The sequence below is a fragment of the Lycorma delicatula genome, chromosome 2, assembly GCF_047948215.1.
Source record: "Lycorma delicatula isolate Av1 chromosome 2, ASM4794821v1, whole genome shotgun sequence".
Lineage (NCBI taxonomy): Eukaryota > Metazoa > Arthropoda > Insecta > Hemiptera > Fulgoridae > Lycorma > Lycorma delicatula.
This window is the reverse complement of record NC_134456.1, coordinates 37,176,472-37,198,974: the sequence shown is the minus strand read 5'-3', so window position 1 is coordinate 37,198,974 and position 22,503 is coordinate 37,176,472. Positions and strand designations below refer to the sequence as shown.

Here is a 22,503-nt window from a genome sequence, read left to right as displayed (position 1 = left end):
GAATCATTGATATCATTTTGTTGATCCAAAAAATTGTGCTCATACTCAAACCGTTGAACTTTGTGGGATGTTGCTGAAATTATGTAATAAAAAAACACAGGGAAACTGCAAGGCACCAGGTGGAATCCTTCGCTCAATTCGTGTTGTGTAGCATGATAGGGACGAGAATCCTTCCAGAAATACTTGATACTTGATGGCGATACAAATACCACCAATTATCGCAATGCAAGTCATTGATGGTGAAAGAAATTACATAGAACAACTGCTAACTGTTAATTTTTTTTCTAATAATTATGCAGGTTATCCCAGTGTTTGCAAACGTGCAGGATTTGAAATGAGTTAAAACTCATTTCAAGTTTACTTGAATAGGAAACATAATTATAAAAGATCTTTACATCATCAAAATCAAAAATAGTTCGCAGATAAATATGTTTACACAATCTAATACATCTAAGGGATAAAATCAATAGAATGAAACATTTTACTAACAAACTACAAAATTACAAAACAAAATACAAAAAATTAAAGTAAATATTTAGCTGTAAAATTATATACGACGTAATTAAAATACAATAATGTCAAAATGAAAATTTAAAAATTTTTTATTATCAAAAAACAGGCTTTTTAATATCCAAAAACAATACAGGGGTGAGATTTAAATAAGAGTAACTTATGATTAAAAAAAACTATAATGAAACCCATTTATTGTTACTGATTCCATACCTACTTCAAAAATATAAATTCAAAAGGTATTTACGTCTCACAACTACTGAAAGTGAATAATGCAGTTGAAATGAAATGCTGTGATAAAAAAAGGATAAAAAAAACAGGATCAGCCCAAGAATCCATCATAAGATAAGCATTCTAAATATTCAAAATCGTTTTCTTCATTCTTTTCATTCGTTTTCAAAATCATTCTTCAAAGCTACGCACAAATAAAAAAGAAAAAAATAATCACGAAGTTATTTTAATTTGAATATTATTTGATCAATATTAACATAATTATGTTAATCGGTAATATGTGTTAACGTTAATAAAAAGAAATTAAGTTTTAAGTAAACCAATCCAAAAACAAAAAATCAGTATAAAATGAAATAATTTATTAGTGTGCATTGGAAAATTTTGTTTTTCAATTAACATTTACAATTTTTTCTTTTTGTTTAAAGAACCCTTAATTTAAAAAAATACTTCTTTAAATTCATCGGCTCTTCAGATTATACAATATCAAAACACAACAAACAATTTGACATTTATTTCCTGTCCAAACTATGGCCGATTAATTATGAAAAGATTCCATCAGTTTAACCCCAGTACCAAAACGAGACTGTTATGTAGTGGGGAGTCATATTATGAAAAAGGTAGTCCAAAATATGAAAGTCAATTTAATGAGTTTAAAATTAATGTTACCTCTGAATTATTAATAATACTCGTGCAATAAAGAGCGGTCCTGTGGGATAAAGCAAGTGAAAATTACAAAGACAGATGACAAATTGGAAGCATGGAAGGAATATGTCGGGAGATTAAAGATGATTATGAAACGGTGACCGACGCAGAAAAAAAATGACGTGTAACATATATATATATAAATATGAATAATTTTACTGTTATATTTAACTACAAATTAATACAAATTATTATTTGGGAACATTTTTTCGTGTGGTATGTAAGATGTTTACTATTTATTATTTAAGATTATCTATAATATATTAAAAAAATCGATCCTATCACAAACGTTTTTCCAGCTTTAGAAATGAAATATTCAGCAAAGATTTTTCTGATTTTGTTCGCGTTCAAACCACCTTGTACTGCATGTGATGGTGGAAGTTCTGCTATTTCTGAATCCAAATCTATGGTGGTATTGACCCATTTCTATCTAGTTTATTTATATATGAATTTTAAGTAATAAGCCTTATCAAAACGGGTCACAAAATCTACACAGACATTTAACGGCCGGTGAAATATTTTCCTTTATTTCTCATTATTCTAAATAAATATTCTACAAAACGTCTTGCTCTGGTTAACTGGTAATTGGAAATTCTTTTTGATCGGACTAATTTTCTACTGACTATGGTCGAAGTAAATGTCCGTGTAATGTGAAAGCATCATCAGCTACAAGAACCTATGACACATTCTCTTTTTTACCTGACAGAGCCGAAGGAGAAGGTATATTCAGTGTGTTTTGTCGCAGGTTGTTCCATTACATATTGTTCTAAAATACGCTTGATTCACAATCCTTCCCGTAAACAACCGTTCAATAAAATTAGATTACAATCTGTAACTGATACAGTCATTAAAACAAAAGAACAATAATAAATAACACTTATAAATAAAATCCATTGAACCACTCTCCAGTGGCTTGGTAATTTTGATGTGCTGCCATCAACAGCTCCTATACAATTAGAAAAATTTAGCGATCCTTTCAAAATCACGTGTTATATTCATCCAATCATTGGCTTTTGGAAGTGGTATATGTATTTAATGTAGTAGTAACCACATATTTTTACAAACGCTTCGTATAACGTTTGGAGATCTGAAAACTTTAAACTCTTTAGACTGGAGATCTGAAAAAATACTTCCATTTGCTAGGTACCTGAAAAAAATGAAATTCACTGGCATAATATTAACGGTTTAAAATTAAAAGCAGCTAATTTAAAAATAAAATTCAGAAACTATACATTAGATATTTTACCAGGACAACTACTTATGAAGAAGTGGGTAAACATTAGAGACAACTGAATGAAATACCATAAGAAAGTAACTGACTAAAAAATCTGGTTTTGGTGTAACTAAACAACACAGAAGTTTATATTATGAGGAAACTACAGTTTATACGAAAATTTCCAGCTTCTCGACCGACCAACTACACCAAGTATTCCTGATAACACAGGTATGCAGTAAAAATTATTTTCATGATAAATGATTACTTTAAAAGTGATAAGTTAAATTAGGTTTATCAAATGAACTGGATTTAAATACATATCTCAGTATTCTGGGAATGTGCGTCCTGGATGCTGATTTTTCCCCTAATTTTATTTATTGTGAAGTATTAATCGTTTAATTGATTAGTATTAATAGTTCTAATAAACTAAATGTTTATAAATAATATTCCAATAAAAATTTTTTAGGGAAAAGTTTCATAATTTTAAAAATGAACCAGATTTTCAGTCAAGTAATTTGTTCATACTAGTTAAACACCAATAGAAAATTTAGATTATAAATATTATTGCATTGTAGCAACAGAATGTAGTAACCTGGGTGCGCGCGTGTGTTTTTCGCTGTGTTTTATTGCATTCCATGGTGAAACAATAAGTAACTAAGTATTTATAAATTAAATCTTAAATTTTTCTATAATTAAGTATTCCTCTAATATTTCAGTTTACTTTCATGCATTAAAACATTTTGAATTTAAAATTAATAAAAATCGAGCTTGTAAAAATTCTCCAAATATTTTTTGTTACGTTTGCGGAGAATTCACTACGAAAAGTCAGTGAAAACCAGTATCCAATCTGCTGAAAACTGCTTATAAACATTATTTTGACTGTCCCTTGGGAGACCAAGATAAATCCTGAGCTCCACTCGTAACATGCATCAAGTGCTACGTTAAACTAACCCAGTGGTTAAAAGGAAAAAAGAGCATTTGCCTTTTAGAAAATGCAAATTTAGGCCGCAGAATGTCATTGAAAATTCATTTTTTACATTCTCATTTGGACTTTTCCCTTTAAACTTGGATGACATCAGCAACGAACAAGGAAACAGGTTCCGCCAAGATATATTGCAGATGGAATAACGTTATCAAGGCAGATGGGATGAATCTATGAGTGACTTGCTGGATGATAAAAAGAAAAGACTTCTTTGAACACAAAAGGAAAATAAGAAAAAAGAAATTAAAATAAACGTAAATGTCTACAAAATAAAGGTGTGAATTTTAATTGTAATTATAATTATTATTTTTGTATTCTATTATTTAAGAATTTTCTCAATATTTTAAAGGGTCATAACTAAAAATCTGAGGGTGATGAAAAAACTGATTTCATTTTAAGATTCAGCATAAAAAGTACATTTTATTTACTTACTTTTATCTCAGTTCCAATATAATTTTTTTTTTTTTTTTGACCTGTGATATTATTACTATTATTGTCATTAATTATAAACACTAAGTTGAGTATTCGCAATGAGAACCAAATTACGTCATTTGTTGTAGAGAACAAAACGAATCCACGTTCATTTCTATATTTATGTTGATTTATAATATTATTTTCATTCTTATTATCAGTATTTCAAAAGAGAATTAACGTTTACATGATGAACTGCGGTAAAATATTTCTTAAAAATATTATATTATATCTATTTATACTCGTATCTTTTTCGTTTATTATTTTTTATTTTGACGACATATGTATCAATTTTATGAATACATTTATTTTATTTTCTTAGTTTTCCTAAAATTTATGTTGGGATTTAGTAAAATTATTCGATAGCAGTCAAGATTGAAAATCCTGTTGAATAACTTCTTATTTAATGGCAATTGAAATTAATATTTAAGAAGGTTTTCACTAAATAATAAAAATAATCTTTTATTTGCAAGTTAAAAACGATTCATACCGGTTTTTAGGGTGTTACATACGGTATAAATGAGACTTAATCATTTCTAGAGAATTTTATTATGCTACTAATTATCCTTTTTTTGTGAGGCTTGGTAAACCAACTCAAAAAATTTTAACAGAAATTTTTTTCTACGGCTATATTATAATTTTGAATTTTGTTTTAACCTATATCATAATGAGGATCATTATGAAATAGATTTTCATTATGATACAGGTGTTCAACCAATCAAAAGCCTACTCTTTTCAACCATGGATTAATAAGAAGGGGTATTGTTTAATGTATCAGCTACTTTTTTTACTTTGATTTTTAACCGATTTAGTAGTTAGAAAGTAGAGGTTAATTTGAAAGTACACCAATAAGTAACTATCTATATTACACGGTTTATGTTTTTTTTTTTTTTTTTTTTTTTTGTCAGATTCTGAGGAAGAAATGTATTTAACACCGATCGATATTAAAGAAAAGGCAGAAATTATGACTAATATCCTAATGCAGAAAAATGTATTTTTTTGAAAAATTAAAAAAAATATTCCGTAAACTATATATTCTATCATTGATTTAAATCAATAATCCCAATACTTTCTCAGCCGTAGAAAGAATATAACTCTCTATAATGGTCATTAATGCACACTCTTGCAAAGTTTACGACACACTAGTGCATGCATTAATAGCTATCATTATAGGCTCGTTGCAAAATGTACTATTTTTCAACTAACTTCTAAAAGAACCCTTAAATTCTCGAAAGTGTTTTGTTGGAAATGTTTTTGAAATTTTAATTCAAAGTTCTTTTGCTATTTTTTGAGGATTTTTTGTTTAAATATTTTCTCATTTAGAATGATTATTAAAAATACGAGAGGTGACTAAAGTGTAATGCATACTGGGACGTAACGGAAGAACAAAACGTCGCACATAGCGACAGGTACTACTACTTTTGTAGTTTCATTCTCTACTACGTACTATCATTCCAAAAGCTTGTCGACTCATACATTCTCATTTTCGGTCAGTTGTCATTGCTACGGAGTCAAACACAACTTCAATGTTAACGCGTGCAATAATTAAATTAGTGGAAAAAGCGGAATTAAATTAAATTAAAGAAAACCAAAAGCGGAAAAAGTGAACGCTAATGACATTCATAATCGTCTAAAAGTCGTTTATGATGATGATACTGTTGATTGAAGTACTATGCAGGCAATAAAATTTTGTACATTAGAAGCTGGTAAACGAATATTAAGGATACGAACTTCGCAGAGGTCAATCAGTTTCTGTGACTGATGAGAAGTACCAAAAGGAAGTGAATTAATCGACTCAAAATGAACGTCGCATCACCACCCAGTTAGACATGTCTGATAACAAGTTAAGACACATTACTGCACAACTGCTCTACCGTAAAATCTGTTGACGTTGGGTGCCACGCAAACTAATAGAAAAAAAGACAAACAACAACAAAAGGAATATTGTGAACAACTTACAAAATTTTAACCTGACTTCCTTTTCAATTTGTGAAGGAAAACTCAAGTGCATCATTTCGACCCGGAAAAAAATATGGTAGATCATGGAATACCGGCACTGTGATTCGCCATAATCAAATAATTCTAATAATTCAAAACACAGCCTTCTGCAAAAAAAAATCCTTGACAGTGTTCTGGAATTTCAAACACTTGTACCTGACCTATTACGAAGTCGGTTCGACTGTAAATTTTGAGCTATAGATAGAGACGTTACCTTAGGAGACGTATACGATAATCCACGTAGTAGATAATTCTGCACCACGGTAATGTAAGGCCATACACATCAAGGATAACCGTTAAAGCTCTTGTGAAGATGAAATTTTAATTTATTCCACTTCCTCCTTATTCCAAATCTGACGTTCTAGGATTTTCACTTGTTTTGTGTAATTAATTAAATAGAATAGGTTAATTCATTTCATCTCTGATGATGAACTAAAGGAAACAACGAGACCTTGAATCATGGAAAGACCACTAGCATTCTTCATTGGTAGAATGAGAAAACTGATTTATCATTGGAAGAATTAGATAGCTGAATAGTGGAAAAATGCTTTTTAGCAAATAAAATTTAATTTTATGGCATATTCATTTCAACTGACTATATCTTTTCATTTGCGATTTATGAGCGACTGTGCACTACATTTCAGCGACTCCGCATAATATGTAAGTTGTAAAAAGAAGTTTTCCCCTTTTCTATAACTAATTAGCATCAGTTTTGTATGTTTGTCATTAGTTTAAATTTTTTGAGAAATCAAGAAAAAGAGTCTAATTTTTGGCTGACATACGAGGTGTGTGAGAAAAGTAATGAGACTGACTTTTTACTTACCAAAGTTTTTATTTTTTTCAATCAACAATATAATCCCTTCAAAGTAGATCCTTTGGGCAGCTATACACCGGCGGAATCGTTATTTCCACTCCTGGTAGCAGCGCTGGAAGGCTTCAACTGGTAGGCTTTTAACTGGTCGGTCACAGTCTTTTGAATGTTCTCCAAAGTTCCAAAATGACATCCTTTTAAGACACATTTCAATTTCGGGAAAAGGAAAAGTCACAAGGACTCAAATCAGGTCAATAGGGGGGTTGAGAAACCGTAAGAATGCGTTTTGAGGTAAAAAATTCCGTGATGGAAATGGCCGTGTGACACGGGGCATTGTCATGATCAAGCATCCACTTGTTTGCAATGTCTGGTCTCACGCGAATCACTCTTTTCCTGAGCTTTTCAAGGACACCTTTGTAAAACACTTGGTTGACAGTTTGTCCTGGAGGAACAAATTCTTTATGCACGATACCCCTACTGTCAAAAAAGCAAATCAGCATGGTTTTGATCTTTGATTTGCTCATTCGACATTTTTTCGGTCGGAGTGTGACACTCTTCGCTTTGCCGCTTTGTTTCAGGATCGAACTCAAATATCCAGGATTCATCACCTGTGATCATACGATTGAAGAATTCTTGGTCATTGTCGATCCTCTCAAGAAGACCAACGCACAGGGTTCTTCGTTTGTCCCTCTGTTCCGTTGTGAGGTTTTTCGGCACCGATTTCGCACAAACCTTTCGCGTGTCCAAATCGTCTGCCAAAATTTGATGTACGGTGAAAGTGTTTAAATTTAACTGCTCACTCATCATTCTTATTGTTAAACGACGGTCTGATCTTACAAGAACCCTCACACGTTCAACGGTTTCGTCAGATTTTGAAGTTGAAGGTCTCCCTAACCGAGGTTGATCTTCAACGTGTTCTCGGCCTTCCAAAAATGATTTGTGCCGATGAAAAACTTGTGCTTTTGATAAGCAATGTTCCCCGTAGGCCTGTTTCAACTTTTCAAAGGTCTCACTTGCGGATTCCCCAAGTTAACACAAAACTTGATTGCACAACGTTGGCTCTAAATTCTGATGCTCCATTTTCGTAACACACAACAAAAACACAACTTCACTGATGCCGCTGTCAAAAATAATGTGTTGGCTGAATGGAGTTGAAACTCGTACTGTGCATGTGGAAGGGATGAACAGACCGGTAGACACAGTGTTGCCAGATCGCTCACAGTATTACCAATCTCATTACTTTTCTCACACACCTCGTATAAATATAACGGGAACACAAAATATTCACATCCCAAAAAAGTCACTACGCAAATAAAAGAAATGAAATTAATACAAATAAGGAGATAAAATATTTAGATAACAAATATTCCATATTATAATTCTTCATGTAAAAGCAACCACTTTACAAAAATAAAATCAACTAAGATAAGAAATGAACATCCAAACTGTATGTTTTATTATTATTTTGTTTCTTTTTAAAGTAAAATTTTATTTTTTTGTAGTTGCACTTGATAAAGCTTTGCATTGAAGGCGAAACGTTGTATTATTGTTTTGTATTTTAAGTAATATCATAATATTGTAAAGTGGTTGTTTTATCTGAAAAAGTATAAAATGGAATATTTGTTATCTAAATATTTCATCTGCTTACTTATATATTTATTTCTATTATTTGCGTAGTGACTTATCTGGAATCTGAATATTTTGTTTCCTGTTATTTTAACATCCAACCGAGAAGTTATCATATATATATATAAATAAGACTGATATATATATTTCTCGAAAATGTATTATAATCTGATGCGATCAAATGTTTTCTAAAGAAATTAACTTCTATGATCAATTCAGTCCTGCACCGATTAAAAAAAAAATTGTTTAATTAATTTTGATAAAACTAACTTGATTCAGTATCATATGGTTGAGTGGTAATTATTTTTATTTTTTTTTGTCTTCAGTCATTTGACTAGTTTGATGCAGCTCTCCAAGATTTCCTGTCTACGGGTAGTCGTTTCATTTCGGTGACCCCCGTACATCTTACATCCCTAACAATTTGTTTTACATATTCCAAAATTTGCCTGCCTGCACAATTTTTTCCTTCTTCCTGTCCCTTCAGTATTAAAGGGACTATTCTAGGATCCCTTAATATGTGGCCTATAAGTCTGTCTCTTCTTTTAACTACATTATTACTTAGGAAAAGTATAGGACAAAGGAAGCAATTTTAACGCTCAGATTAATAGTAGAAGGAAGATTAATGTAAAACAAACAAACATACTTGGCCTAGAATACCTAGAAAAGGTATTCGATAAGTTAGACTGGAATAAAATGTTCAGCATTTTAAAAAAAATTAGGGTACAAATACAGTGATAGAAGAACAATTGTTAAAATTTACAGGAACCAAACAGCAACAGTAATAATTGAAGAACATAAGAAAGAAGCCGTAATAAAAAATGGAGGCTGACAAGGATGTTCCCTATCCCCGCTACTACTTTTAATCTGTACATAGAAGTAGCAGTTAATGATGTTAAAGAACAATTTAGATCCGGAGTAGCAGTACAAGGTGAAAAGATAAAGATGCTACGATTTGCTGATGGAATAGTAATTCTAGCTGAGAGTAAAAAAGATTTAGAAGAAACTGAACGCCATGGATGATGTCCTACGCAAGAACTACCGCGTGAAAATAAACAAGAATAAAAGGAAAGTAATGAAATGTAGTAGAAATAATGAAGATGAACCACTGAATGTAAAAATAGGAAGAGAAAAGATTACGGAAGTAGAAGAATTTTGTTATTTGGGAAGTAGAATTACTAAAGATGGACGAAGCAGGAGCGATATAAAATGCCGAATAGCACAGGTGAAACAAGTCTTCAGTCAGAAATATAATTTGTTTACATCAAAAAGTAATTTAAACGTCAGGAAAACATTTTTGAAAGTATATGTTTAAAGCATAGCTTTATATGGAAGTGAAACTTGGACGATCGGAGTACCTGACAAGAAAAGATTAGAAGCTTTTGAAATGTGGTGCTACAGGAGAATATTAAAAATCAGATTGGTGGATAAAGTAACAAATGAAGAGGAGTTGCAGTAAATTGATGAAGAGAGAAGCATTTGGAAAAATATGGTTAAAAGAAGGAAGATTAAAGAAAACAAACAAACATACTTGGCATTTATAGACCTAGAAACAGTGACGGATTTATCATAAACAAAACAAGCAGCTGCTTGAGCCCTCACTTTGACAGGGGCCTCGAAGTAAAAAATTTTGAAAAATAAAAGTAAAATTAATAAAAAATAAAGAATATATTTATAATACTTTATGTATTACTTTTATAACTTATGTATAATTGTAATTGCTGTCTTCAATTATGTAAAAGCTTCATTTATATTTATAGCATAGATTATGACAGTATATTTTAAAATTGGTTTGTCATGCAAACCATTTTTTCCCCGCGCGTCATTTCCATCTGTAACAAAAAGAGGGCGCCTTGGTCAAACGTTTTGTTCGTCTTTGTCTAAACCGGCAGAGATTCTTGAAGCAACTTGTTTCGTTGCATGAGTCAAAGATACAAGGTAAGTATTCGAATCATACTATTTAAAAATTCAACGAAAAATTAAGGTCAATAAAATTCATTAAAAAATGTATCAGGTTGTGTCTGATTATTTCTGTTATCATAACCTATATGTTTATCAAATGAAATTTTGTAGGTTAATAGGCAATTGGAACTTCCGGGGGGCCTCATAGGGGGAGGGGGCCTCAAAAATATCGATTTGCTTGGGGCCTCGTCCAAGGTAAATCCGGCACTGCCTAGAAAAGGTATTCGATAACTTAGACTGGAATAAGAATAGTCGCTTTGATATTGGAGGGACAGGTACAAGAGAAAAATTGTGCAGTTAGGCAACTTTTGGAATATGTAAAACAAATTGTTAGACATGTAGGATACAGGAGGTATACCGAAATGAAACGACTAGCACTTGGTAGGGAATATTTGAGAAATGCATCAAATCAGTTCTTATATCCAAAGATCAAGTGAATGTGTTTAAAATAGAGAGATTAAATAGTTTCTCTGATGTTCTTTATCAAGAAAAATGTCTACGGCAACCAAAAAAAATTTATCCAAATCAATATTTTAAGCTTTTCTTTTTTTATTTAAAAAATAACCATTTTAATATTTCTTCGGTAACTGATCTAGTTCAAAGTTTTCAGTATCTGGACTACATCATTAACCAAAGCTGCAATCATGAAGGACAAGTTCTAAGTACTTAATGCGAACACAAGTACAAAACTGTACACTATAAATTAAATTAAAATAATAAAAAAAATTAAGAATACAAAGTTAAAAATTAAAGTAACAATAAAATTATTATAAATTCTGTTTCATAGCAATCATTTAAAAATTATTAAAAAAGTAAACATTCACATCCATTATAAAATTTTGACAGTAGAAGACATGATTTCATCATTTATAAAGTACTGAAAATTAACTGAAAAGACATTATAAACACAATGAGTAACAGTGAATAGAGACGTGTAATTACTTTATATTTTTTTCAATATTTTATTCTTTGCAGACTGGATTAAAACAAGGTAAGTTGAAATTGTAATTTAATATTTATGTATTTAATATTTCTGTAATTTATTTTATATTTATTTGGTAATTTAATATTACTTTTTTATAATGTTTTATCGTATGGTGTATATATTTTTTTTTACTAGAACACAAACAATTTTAATTACCACCTATTTAAAACCTCAAATAAATTAAATATTTTGGTAAAAATGTCCATTGCAATAAACTTCTATACAAGTATATTTGGAACTTTCTCTTTTCTTCATATGGTTCACAGATGGATGCCTCATTTTCTATTGCCGTTTCTAACGCACCATCAAGTAATTCCTTATAAAATGTTAAATTTCTCCATGTTTACCCGAAATGGTTTGATAGTAATTTCTACACATCATTAATTTTATTTTTAGAAATTGCCATCTTCCCTTTGCAATCATATTTGGCTGAGGAACATCTTTAATGACTTTCCTAAGTTTGCAAATACTTTGCGAACTTTAATTTTAATTTTAACTTTAACTTTAACTTTTAATTTTCTAAAGTCATTACGGAAATTGACCTCCCCGCATATTAGTATTTTATTACCTTTCTTGTACTTTTGAATTTTAATCTTCTTGAAGGGTTAAATCTAAAATCCCACTTCCCGAGAGGTTCAATTACTGTTTGGACAATACTCTTCCAATCAAATATATCTTTTAATGAGACTACAGTTCCAAAATCTGAAAAAACAACATCGTACAACGCATGGTTAACAATATAACATTCTTAGCTTTAATTCAATTTTCAATGCGACCGAAAACTCTGTCTGCAGGCAGAAACGAGTGGCCAACTATAGGGAAAACTAGTAGTAATTGTTTCATATTTTGGGAGCAAAATTCGGAAACCTTACAAACATTCCAACCACGGTTGTGTACTTCCTTTGCCAACCAACAATCACAGGCAAAGCGAATTTCACAAATACATTCTGGAATTTGAAGTTTTGTTAAGCAGTGGTACAATGCTGATAATTCGTTAGATCCTTTATTATAATTGGCTTCATTCTATTCATAGATGAAGACATTTTCTTTTGTTTGTTTGCTTTTAGATCTGCCAACTAAAATTGTGAAATTGTATTTGTATAATGGTCTCGAATCATTTTTTTGTCAACCAAAAGAAATAGTTAAAAGATTCTCCCTTTCTTCTTTCAATCCATAGTAAAAAACTTTGTATTTCAGTCGATGAATATCTTTAACTATAAGAAGTCGCTTTTTTTTCCTTCAAAGAAATACAGGTTGAAAATTCGTCAACCCGTGGCCTACTAAAACCAATGTTGAACTGTGTTATTAAAATATGACGAAAAAAATTTCTTTGACCGTCATTCTTTAATTATTATGAAACATTATTATAGTTTCATTATTATATGTTTCATAATTATGAAGCATTATTATAATGTAAATAACATTAGTAACACTATTTTTTGATTACAATAGTGTATCAAGAAAGGCCTTCTGGCATACTTGAACTTTTTCTCTCTTAGGGACTTTAAAAGTAAAACATTTTGTGGACAAGGAACAAATTCCTTTTGTGTTAACAGTACGATTTTTTCTTGGAATATTGGCTTTTGTATATTTTACAATAAAATTATATTGCCAGTTTCATGTAATTTTGTTGCACTCGTAAGTCTGTTTTTTATGATGGTAAGTTATTCTTCTGGGCATTCCGGGAGCTTCATATTTGTGAGAAAACCGTGGGCTTTAGTCATTTGCAAAACCTGTAGAAAAGTATAAAACATGTAGGCATATTTTATAAACTGAACATTTATTGCTAAATCAGACATTTCTCAATATGAATAACAAAGGAATATTAAATTGTACAGCACTAGAAGCCTTATAGAGAATAACCAAACATAAAAAGTAATAGCATAGGCCTGCACAAGCAAATTACAAAAATGCATCTAACACTAAATAACCTGTGTGAAGATTGTTTCGGTTATAAAAAATAATGTTATAGAACTGCTTTCTTAACTTTAGGTCTACACCTATTTAAAAAGAAGAAATCCTAATAAATCACAAACAGCTTTGTCTTTTTTCCATAGTCTTGGTTTGTAAGCTTTTTACGTTAAATAACAACTTCAGAATAATATTCTAGTCCAATTATTAACTATTATTATTAAAATAACCACAAATTATAATACTTATTATACCAAAACGTGTTGTAAACCAATGGAAGCTTAATATCAGTAGCCATCCACCAGTTTATGAAAAAGATACAAAGATCTTTTTATGGAACTGTACGCTTCACAGTTTCAGCGGAGTGGTGTTTGGCTGTTGTGCTCATGCGCCAAGGGGAGAGAGCACTGTCGCTCCTGCAATGCCGACCCTGGCGTGCTGGTAGAAGGTAATTTTTTTTACTCCGCATGTGTATGGAATGTCCCTTGTTTGTTTCGTTTTCTAGTTTGGTTGATGGAAGGAATATGAAAGTTGTTCAGTTGTTTCAGAAGATGGCGGAAAGCAAGGACTCTTTGATTGCCAAATCTGTACAAAAACAGGCTAGAAGGGGAAAGAGAAGACAATTAGTATAAAATAATTATGTATTTGTTTCTGTGTACATAGAAATTTTAATTAAGCACCATTGGACTATAGTGTTTTTAAGCGTTATAGTGTTTTTAACATTTTAAGTTATTATACTAAAAAAATATTATCTGTATTGACATTTTATTATTATTCGGCTAAACCGACTACAATTTTAAGCATAGTGTGCTTAAAAACCATGTAACATATACTTGAATGTGATAAAAATGTAGAATTAGATTATTATCCTGCTTCCAGCTATTTATATTTGATTCATTTTTATTTCGATTCTTTTATTTTACAGAAAACTTTTCTAAAGCAGCATCTCCAAGAATTTTAGCTACGAACCACTACTGGCGGACTCTAAGAATACAGACGGCAACTTTCAGCTCAATTAATTACATAACTTCAACAAGGGTTTGAGCCACGTGGTATCACCTGTGATTCAAGGTTAACTGGAAAGTTATCTGGTTTTGCAACAAACCGGAGACTTCATACATGATGTTTTTAAGGATCTGTCTGGTCTTAAATCGAATGACATTCATGGTGCATGTACAAGATGATAAACTATTAGAAAATGCAAAAATATAAAAACTAAAAATTTTGGTTGCATGTGGTTTTGAAACTAGATGATGTATATATTAGTTATACTATATATAGATAATATATAGTTATACTATATAGATAATGATTATAACTAATATATATATATATATTAGTTATAATCATTATCAAAATATATTTTAGATATATATTATAGTATGTATATTTATAATTTTAAATAAGGTAAAATTCTATTTTATACATACATATTTTCAACGGAGAATAATTTGCCAAATCTGAAAAAAAATAAATCTAGAAAATTAAAGAAATACAAAAGTGTAACTAAATAACTTTTTTTCTGGAAAAACGGGCATTGACTGCCGTGGTCATTACGTTTTCCCCCAAAAAAAAAAGAACATAAAAAAATTCTTTCCGTTCCTGTTAAAATTACTAGCCACCTAGTCACAAGAAATTGTCTTGTCAGATTACTCAAAAATAGAAATTGTCATATAACATAAAACACGATATGTTGAGGGTATAAGGAGCTCTTGCCAGTAAAACAAATATTTCATTTATAAAGAAATTTAAAATTTGAAAAACTACTTTAAAGTCCTTTTATTAAGAACTCATCCTTTCGTGAAATTAATCAGAACTTATAAAACTTATTAAACGCACATCTACTGCCTAGATTTACCTTTAGGCAGTCCTTATTTGCTTCTTTTCTCCATCCTGCTGCTGGACTCCACCTCTGATTCCAGAGTGTTCCAGGCTGTCTGAGCCTTCTGAAATGGAATCTTCCCATCCATCTTGGTAATATACATTGGAGGATACTTTACTGCCAGCATTAGATGATACTGAGCCAGTGAGCAAGATGGTGCGGTAAGCATTGCATGGGGCAGCTAAAAAGCTCGCTCTTACTTTTAGAGGCCACCAACCTTTCCGGGGCTCCATTGATGTTTGTCCATCACTCTTTCTTCATCATCACGTCGTCTTCTTTCCTGATTCCCTGAGTGGGGATTTTCTCCATTTCAACTTTTACCGTCGGTACATTATGTTTAATCGGGTTGTGCTGTTTAGTTTACTTTCCTTCCATTTTGACCGGTCGAGAGCTCATTCTCAGGTCTGGAACAACTTTGGTGACATCTGCTTTTTTGATGTGTTGGTTTTGGAACAATTTCTACAAAGGACAATTTCAATTGTCATTGATGATACGTTTCACCATGTTCGCTAGACCTGGTGCCAGTTCAGAGATTGCGACTTTTAGTTTGAAGTAATCTGCAGGAGCTGCAACAACTTGAGCATACAACGCAACATTCGGTGACTTTTATAGCTTCGATGTAGTTGTCGTTTTAAACAGCCTTTATCTCTTGGATTGCGAATTCCTTCTTATAAATTGTACAGTTTCGCGATCTCGCAGAGTGATGCCCACGGTGGTGGATACAAACCGGGGGATCCCTGCATGGGTCATCTGGATATAATGGGTAACCACAAGGGCAGATCCTAGTGCATCACGTATGTTCTCTGTATGTTCGAATTTCTGATATCCAAAACACTGCAATAGTTATGAATGGGTAAACATCTTAATGAAAACCAGCTTTTATTTTTCTCATACTTCTCTGTTGCATCGTGTGTTCAGTCAACGAGTTGCAACAACTGCTTGTCCGTAAGAGTTCCTCTACAATTTCATCTTCTGTGCTGTTCAACAAATCCCTTCACACAACTACTCCCTTGAAGGTATTTAGCGTACCATGCGGTAACGCCTCAAAGTTTATATGCCTTATCTTCTTGTCCTTGAGTAGCGTCAATGATTGTAGGACTATATATAGTAAAAGTCTGTATTTCAGTCGATGACCGTCTTTTCCTACAAGAAGTCGCTTTAATATGATATATTTTTCACACGTTTTACTCTTTCCTTCAAAGAAATACGGGTTGAAAATTCGTCAACCCATGGCCTACTAAAACCAATGTTGAACCGCGTTCTAAAAATATGACGAAAAAACTTTCTTTGACCGTCATTCTTTATTTATTATGAAGCATTATTATAATGTAAATAACATTAGTAACACTATTTTTTGATAACAATGGTGTATCAAGAAAGGTCTTCTGGCATATTTAATCCTTTTCTCTCTTACGAACTTTAAAATTAAAATATTTGTGGACAAGGAACAAGCTCCTTTTTTGTAAATAACAGTACGGTATTTTTTTTTTGTTTGGAATACTGGCTTATGCATATTTTACAATAAAATTATCTTGTCTCAGTTTCATGTAATTTTGTTGCACTCATAACTCTGTTTTTTATGATGGTAAGTTATTCTTGTGGGCATTCCGGGAGCTCCCTATTTGTGAAAAAACGTTGGGCTTTATTCATTTGCAAAACCTTTAGAAAAATATAAAACATGTAGGCATATTTAATAAACTGAAAATTTATTGTTAAATCAAACGTTTATCAATATGAATAACAAAGGAATATGGAATTGTACAGCACTAGAAGCCTTATAGAGAATAACCAAACATAAAAAATAATAGCATAGGCCTACACGAGAAAGTTGCTAAAATTAGGCTATGCATCTAACAGTAAAATCCTGCGTTAAGATTGTTTCGGCAATAAAAATTAATGTTGTAAAACTGATTTCTTAACTGTAGGTCTACACCTTTTTAAAAAGATAAAATCCTAAAATCACAAACAGCTTTGTCTTTTTTTCATATTTCGTTTCCATAGTGTTTCGTTTTTAAGCTTTTTCCTTTAAATAACTACTTCAGAATAATACTCCAGTTCAATTATTAACTATTATTATTAAAATAACCACATTCTAATACTTCATACATCTATAATTCCAATACTTTTTATATCAAAACGTGAACACCACTGGCGGCACTGTGGAAGCTTAATGTCGGTAGTCATACCCCAGTTTACGAAAAAGATACAAAGATCTTTTTGTATGGACCTGTACGCTTAAGAGGACCTGTGCGATCAGAAGATGGCGGAAAGCAAGGGCTCTTTGATTGCCAAATCTGTACAAAAACAGGCTCGAAGGGCAAATGAGAAAGTAATTAGTATAAACTAATTATGTTTTTGTTTCTGAGTACATAGAAATTTAAATTAAGCACCACTGGAATATAGTGATTTTAAGTTATTGTTTTATTTAACATTTTATTATTTATTCGGCTAAACAGACTATTTAAGCACATTGTGCTTAAAAACAGTATACCATATTCTTGAATGTGATAAAAATGTAGAATTAGATTATCCTGCTTCCAGTTATTATATTTGATTCATTTTTTATCGGTTCTTTTATTTTACAGAAAACTTTACCATGGTCTTGAAAAGGCCCAGAAAAAAATTTTCTGGAGCAGCAACCCCGCTAATTTTAGCTACGAGCCGCCACTGGTGGACACTAAGAATACAGCTTGCAACTTTCAGCTCAATTAATTACACTTGTTGACCTCAACAAGGGTTCGAGCCATTCGATATCATCTGTGATTTAAGGTTAACTGGAAAGTTATCTGGTTTTGCAACAAACCGGCGATTTTATACATGATTTTTTAGGGATCTGTCTGGTTTTAAATCGTATGATATTTACGGTGCATGTACAAGATGGTAAACTGTTAGAAAATGCAAAAGTGTAAACACTGAAAATTTTAAATGTGGTTTTGTAACTATATAACATATATATTAGTTATTATCATTATTAAAATATATCTTAGATATAAATTATAATATATCATTAAAATTTTAAATAGTAGTAAAATTCTTTTTTATATATATATATATTTCTTTTTTCAACAGAGAATAATTGCCAAATCTGAAACAAATGAAAAAACTACAAAATTAACGAAATACAAAGGTGTAACTAAATAAATTTCCGGGAATACGAGCATCTACTGCCGTGGTCATTAGCTTTTCCCCGAACATAAAAAATTATTTTCCTTCCTGTTAAAATAATTAGCGACGTAGTCCGAAGAAACTAGTCTTGTCAAACAGATTATACAAAACTAGACTTGTCAGAGGACAAAACTTATTACACGCACATCTACTGCCTAGATTTATCTTTAGGCCATCCTTATTTGTTTCTTTTCTCCATCCTGCTGCTGGCCTCCACCTCTGATTCCAGAGTGTTCCAGGCTGTCTGAGCCTTCTGAAATTGAATCTTCCAATCCATCTTGGATATAAATCGGATATTTTACTGCCGGAATTATATGATACCGAGCCAGTGAGCAAGATGGTGCGGTAAGCATTGCGTGGGGCGGCTAAAAAGCTCGCTCTTTCTTTTAGGGGCCACCGACCTTTCCGGGGCTCCATTGATGTTTGTCCATCACTCTTTCTTCTTCATCACGTCGTCTTCTTTCCTGATTCCTTGAGTGGGGATTTTCTCCATTTCAACTTTTACCGTCGGTACATTATGTTTAATCGACTTGTGCTGTTTTACTTTCCTTCCATTTTGACCGGTCGAGAGCTCATTCTCAGGTCTGGAACAACTTTGGTTTGGTGACATCCGTTTTTTTGATGTGTTGGTTTTGGAACAATTTCTGCAAAGGGAAATTTCAATTGTCACTGATGATACGTTTCACCATGTTCGCTAGACCTGGTGCCAGTTCAGAGATTGGGACTTTTAGTTTGAAGTAATCTGCAGGAGCTGCAACAACTTGAGCATACAACGCAACATTCGGTGACTTTTATAGCTTCGATGTAGTTGTCGTTTTAAACAGCCTTTATCTCTTGGATTGCGAATTCCTTCTTATAAATTGTACAGTTTCGCGATCTCGCAGAGTGATGCCCACGGTGGTGGATACAAACCGGGGGATCCCTGCATGGGTCATCTGGATATAATGGGTAACCACAAGGGCAGATCCTAGTGCATCACGTATGTTCTCTGTATGTTCGAATTTCTGATATCCAAAACACTGCAATAGTTATGAATGGGTAAACATCTTAATGAAAACCAGCTTTTATTTTTCTCATACTTCTCTGTTGCATCGTGTGTTCAGTCAACGAGATGCAACAACTGCTTGTCCGTAAGAGTTCCTCTACAATTTCGTCTTCTGTGCTGTTCAACAAATCCCTTCACACAACTACTCCCTTGAAGGTATTTAGCGTACCATGCGGTAACGCCTCAAAGTTTATACGCCTTACCTTCTTGTCCTTGAGTAGCGTCAATGATTGTAGGACATTAATGGTTTCAACTAACAGTTCCACAGCAAAATTCTTTGTCTCCTTAACAGGTCCTCCTGCAGCTTCTGTGATCCAGATTTTAGAATCTTCTTCTTTCCTCTTTATCACCAAACTCAACGCACCAAAGGCTCAACTAGATCGGCATTTTTATGTGGATTCTCTGTCACAGAAATCGTAAAAGTTAGTTTCCATAAATAAAGTGACGCCATTCAATATGTCGCAAGGTGCGAGCGAAGAGGCAGTTGGATATACCCTGCTTAGGATCATTGATCCTGCCTGAATTCCCCCAGTCAACCGCCTCATGTACTATCTGATCCGCTATACCGACATCCCAGCGCTCGCACATAATAGTAATGGCTCTTACTATTATGAAATATATACTATTTAGTTCTATTTTTTAAAAAAAAGGTAATTAAATAATAAATTGCATATCTAACATTTTAAATATTTTAATTTTCTATATTGCAAAAAATATATCTAGGTAATATTTATTTGTCTTTTATATAATCGTAATTTTAATTACAATTATGAAATAATCTGTATCATTTTAATGTGTTTTTTATTTTTTTTGCAGATGAATGATGTATAACAAGACATCATATAAACATATTTCTTCAATTAATAATAGAATTATCAATTCATAATACAATATTCACAATATTCATAATACAAATTACACAATACAAAATACACAATATTCATAACGGTATATATATATATATATATATAAAGGTAATCCCTATTTTTTAACCGACTAGGTTCGCCCGAGAACTGGTAATGTTGTTAACTTATGTTTGTTCCCATAAATCCAATCAATTACAATTAAATTTTATCAAACCAAGTTCATATAAAATTTTATTAAATGTGTCGGGGACGTACATAATAAATTAATAATTGCATGTGTTTTCCGTAATTTTTTTTTATATATACGTTATTAAATCTAATACATAAGCAGTATGAAATGTTAAAATACCATCAAAACAACTGAAACGTTTATTTTAACTAAATGTAATATGAAATAAAAATTAAGATTAACTTTTTATTCAAACTGATAACGGAATACTGACTTTTTATGTTTTATTTTCAGACGGTCTTTTGGAGAGGACCCGACCCACCCGATAGGAGTTAGAAGACACAATCAGCAGTCCAGATGGGAGATAGAAGACGCAATCAGCTGTACAGATCCTGTAAATGACATACGGAAAGTGACTTGCCGGACTTTACACACTAGACGTGACCTACTGGACGTGACCCACCAGACGTCACCTACCGAACGTAACCCACCGGTCGTGACCCACCGGACATGACTCACCGAATTCGACCCACCGAACTAGACCGGCAAACAGAACTAGATTAGGTGTACTGAACCACAGAACTTGGCATACCGAATTGACTCACCAAACTTGACTCAGCTAACTTTGGACACGACGAACTTCAGATCAGGCGTCCAGAGGATCCGATCCCGCAGACAAGATCTCTAAGGTTAATATTATTGTTAAAATTATAGTTAAATCGTATTATAATTTATTTTCTATTAAAAAATTAAAATAAAAAAAGGTAGTTGTATTTAAATTTTGATGGTATTTTAACATTTGAAATATATATATATACATTAATTTATTGAAAGAAATTTCACTGAATAAGTGTTTAAGCAAATTAATTTATTATGTATAAACCCTCAACACAATTAATAAAATTTTAAAAAATAAGAGGACAACAAAAATACTATCGGCCTACAGATATAAGAAAAAAAAGCTTGTCAAATTAAAATGTTTTTTTTTATTTCATGATAAATATTGTGTTTCCATTCTTAGTTTTACTGAAAGTTTTACTGCAAATACTATTCATAGAATATAGTTTACATTTTATTTTTACTCTAAAAAGTTTATGTATATATAATTATATATATATATACATGCTCATCACTGGACAACTAAAGAATGACTATTTTTTTTTTCTTGATGCCCATTACTTAATCATTAAAAAAAATTAATAAAAATAGATGATTGACTGGCTGCTACGATTGCTGGCATTCATTGATACTCTTTTTTGCAGAACAATCATTCTCTAGTTCACTCATTTAAAAGCCTTCTTTTTAAGTATGACCTCACTTATTTTATCGCCTTTATTTTTATGATGTAATTTTTTGATTAAAAACACAACTAAATTGCAAGAGAAACATTAAATCAAATGTCAATTTCATGATATATTATGATCTTAAAAACAGAAATTTTAGTTTGCTTATTTATTCATTTTAGAACTATGGGGGCTGAGAAATACCATCTACCTAAATAAATATTTATATAATGAAATTCTTGGAAAAAATTGTTGAAAAGCCCACAAAAAAGAGAGATCATGTATTTGGATTAATCTATATCATTTCCTATTAGTAAGGCTGAATAAAAAAAAGTGTTATAAATAAGCTCAAAAAAAAATTTTAAAAAATAAAATAAAAATTGGAAATGATTGTCTAGAATATGTCCAGACATGATTTCATTACCAAAACATTTTTTGATTTCTCTAAAATCATTAATAAGATAAAAAACTACAGTCACAAAACAAAATTTTCTGATATTACATATATTTATTTCAGTATCCTACAAAGATATAAAATGTACTGAAAAGGCAGTGCCGGATTTGAACCAGGCACTTCAGGGTAATGAGAATGTAATATAAGTTTATAATACTGATCTTTTATTTCAAAATGTGTATGTTGCAATCTGTTCAACTAGGGAACAATAAGCAACCATGTCACAATGTGATGAGG

General features: G+C 31.6%; 2 protein-coding genes across 2 annotated transcripts in view; one reads left to right on the top strand and one right to left on the bottom strand.

The window, feature by feature from the left end:
• LOC142319867 (uncharacterized) overlaps positions 1-20,314 on the top strand; it is a 43,498-nt gene extending 23,184 nt beyond the window's left edge. Inside the window, exons 7-8 of the mRNA XM_075357541.1 lie at positions 11,482-11,497; positions 20,311-20,314. Of these exons, the coding sequence (XP_075213656.1) occupies positions 11,482-11,497; positions 20,311-20,314 (20 nt within the window). The remainder of the gene's footprint in view (positions 1-11,481; positions 11,498-20,310) is intronic.
• LOC142319866 (uncharacterized) overlaps positions 1-22,503 on the bottom strand; it is a 90,572-nt gene that overhangs the window by 3,906 nt on the left and 64,163 nt on the right. Inside the window, exon 7 of the mRNA XM_075357540.1 lies at positions 13,657-14,002. The gene's annotated coding sequence lies outside the window, so the exon portion shown is untranslated. The remainder of the gene's footprint in view (positions 1-13,656; positions 14,003-22,503) is intronic.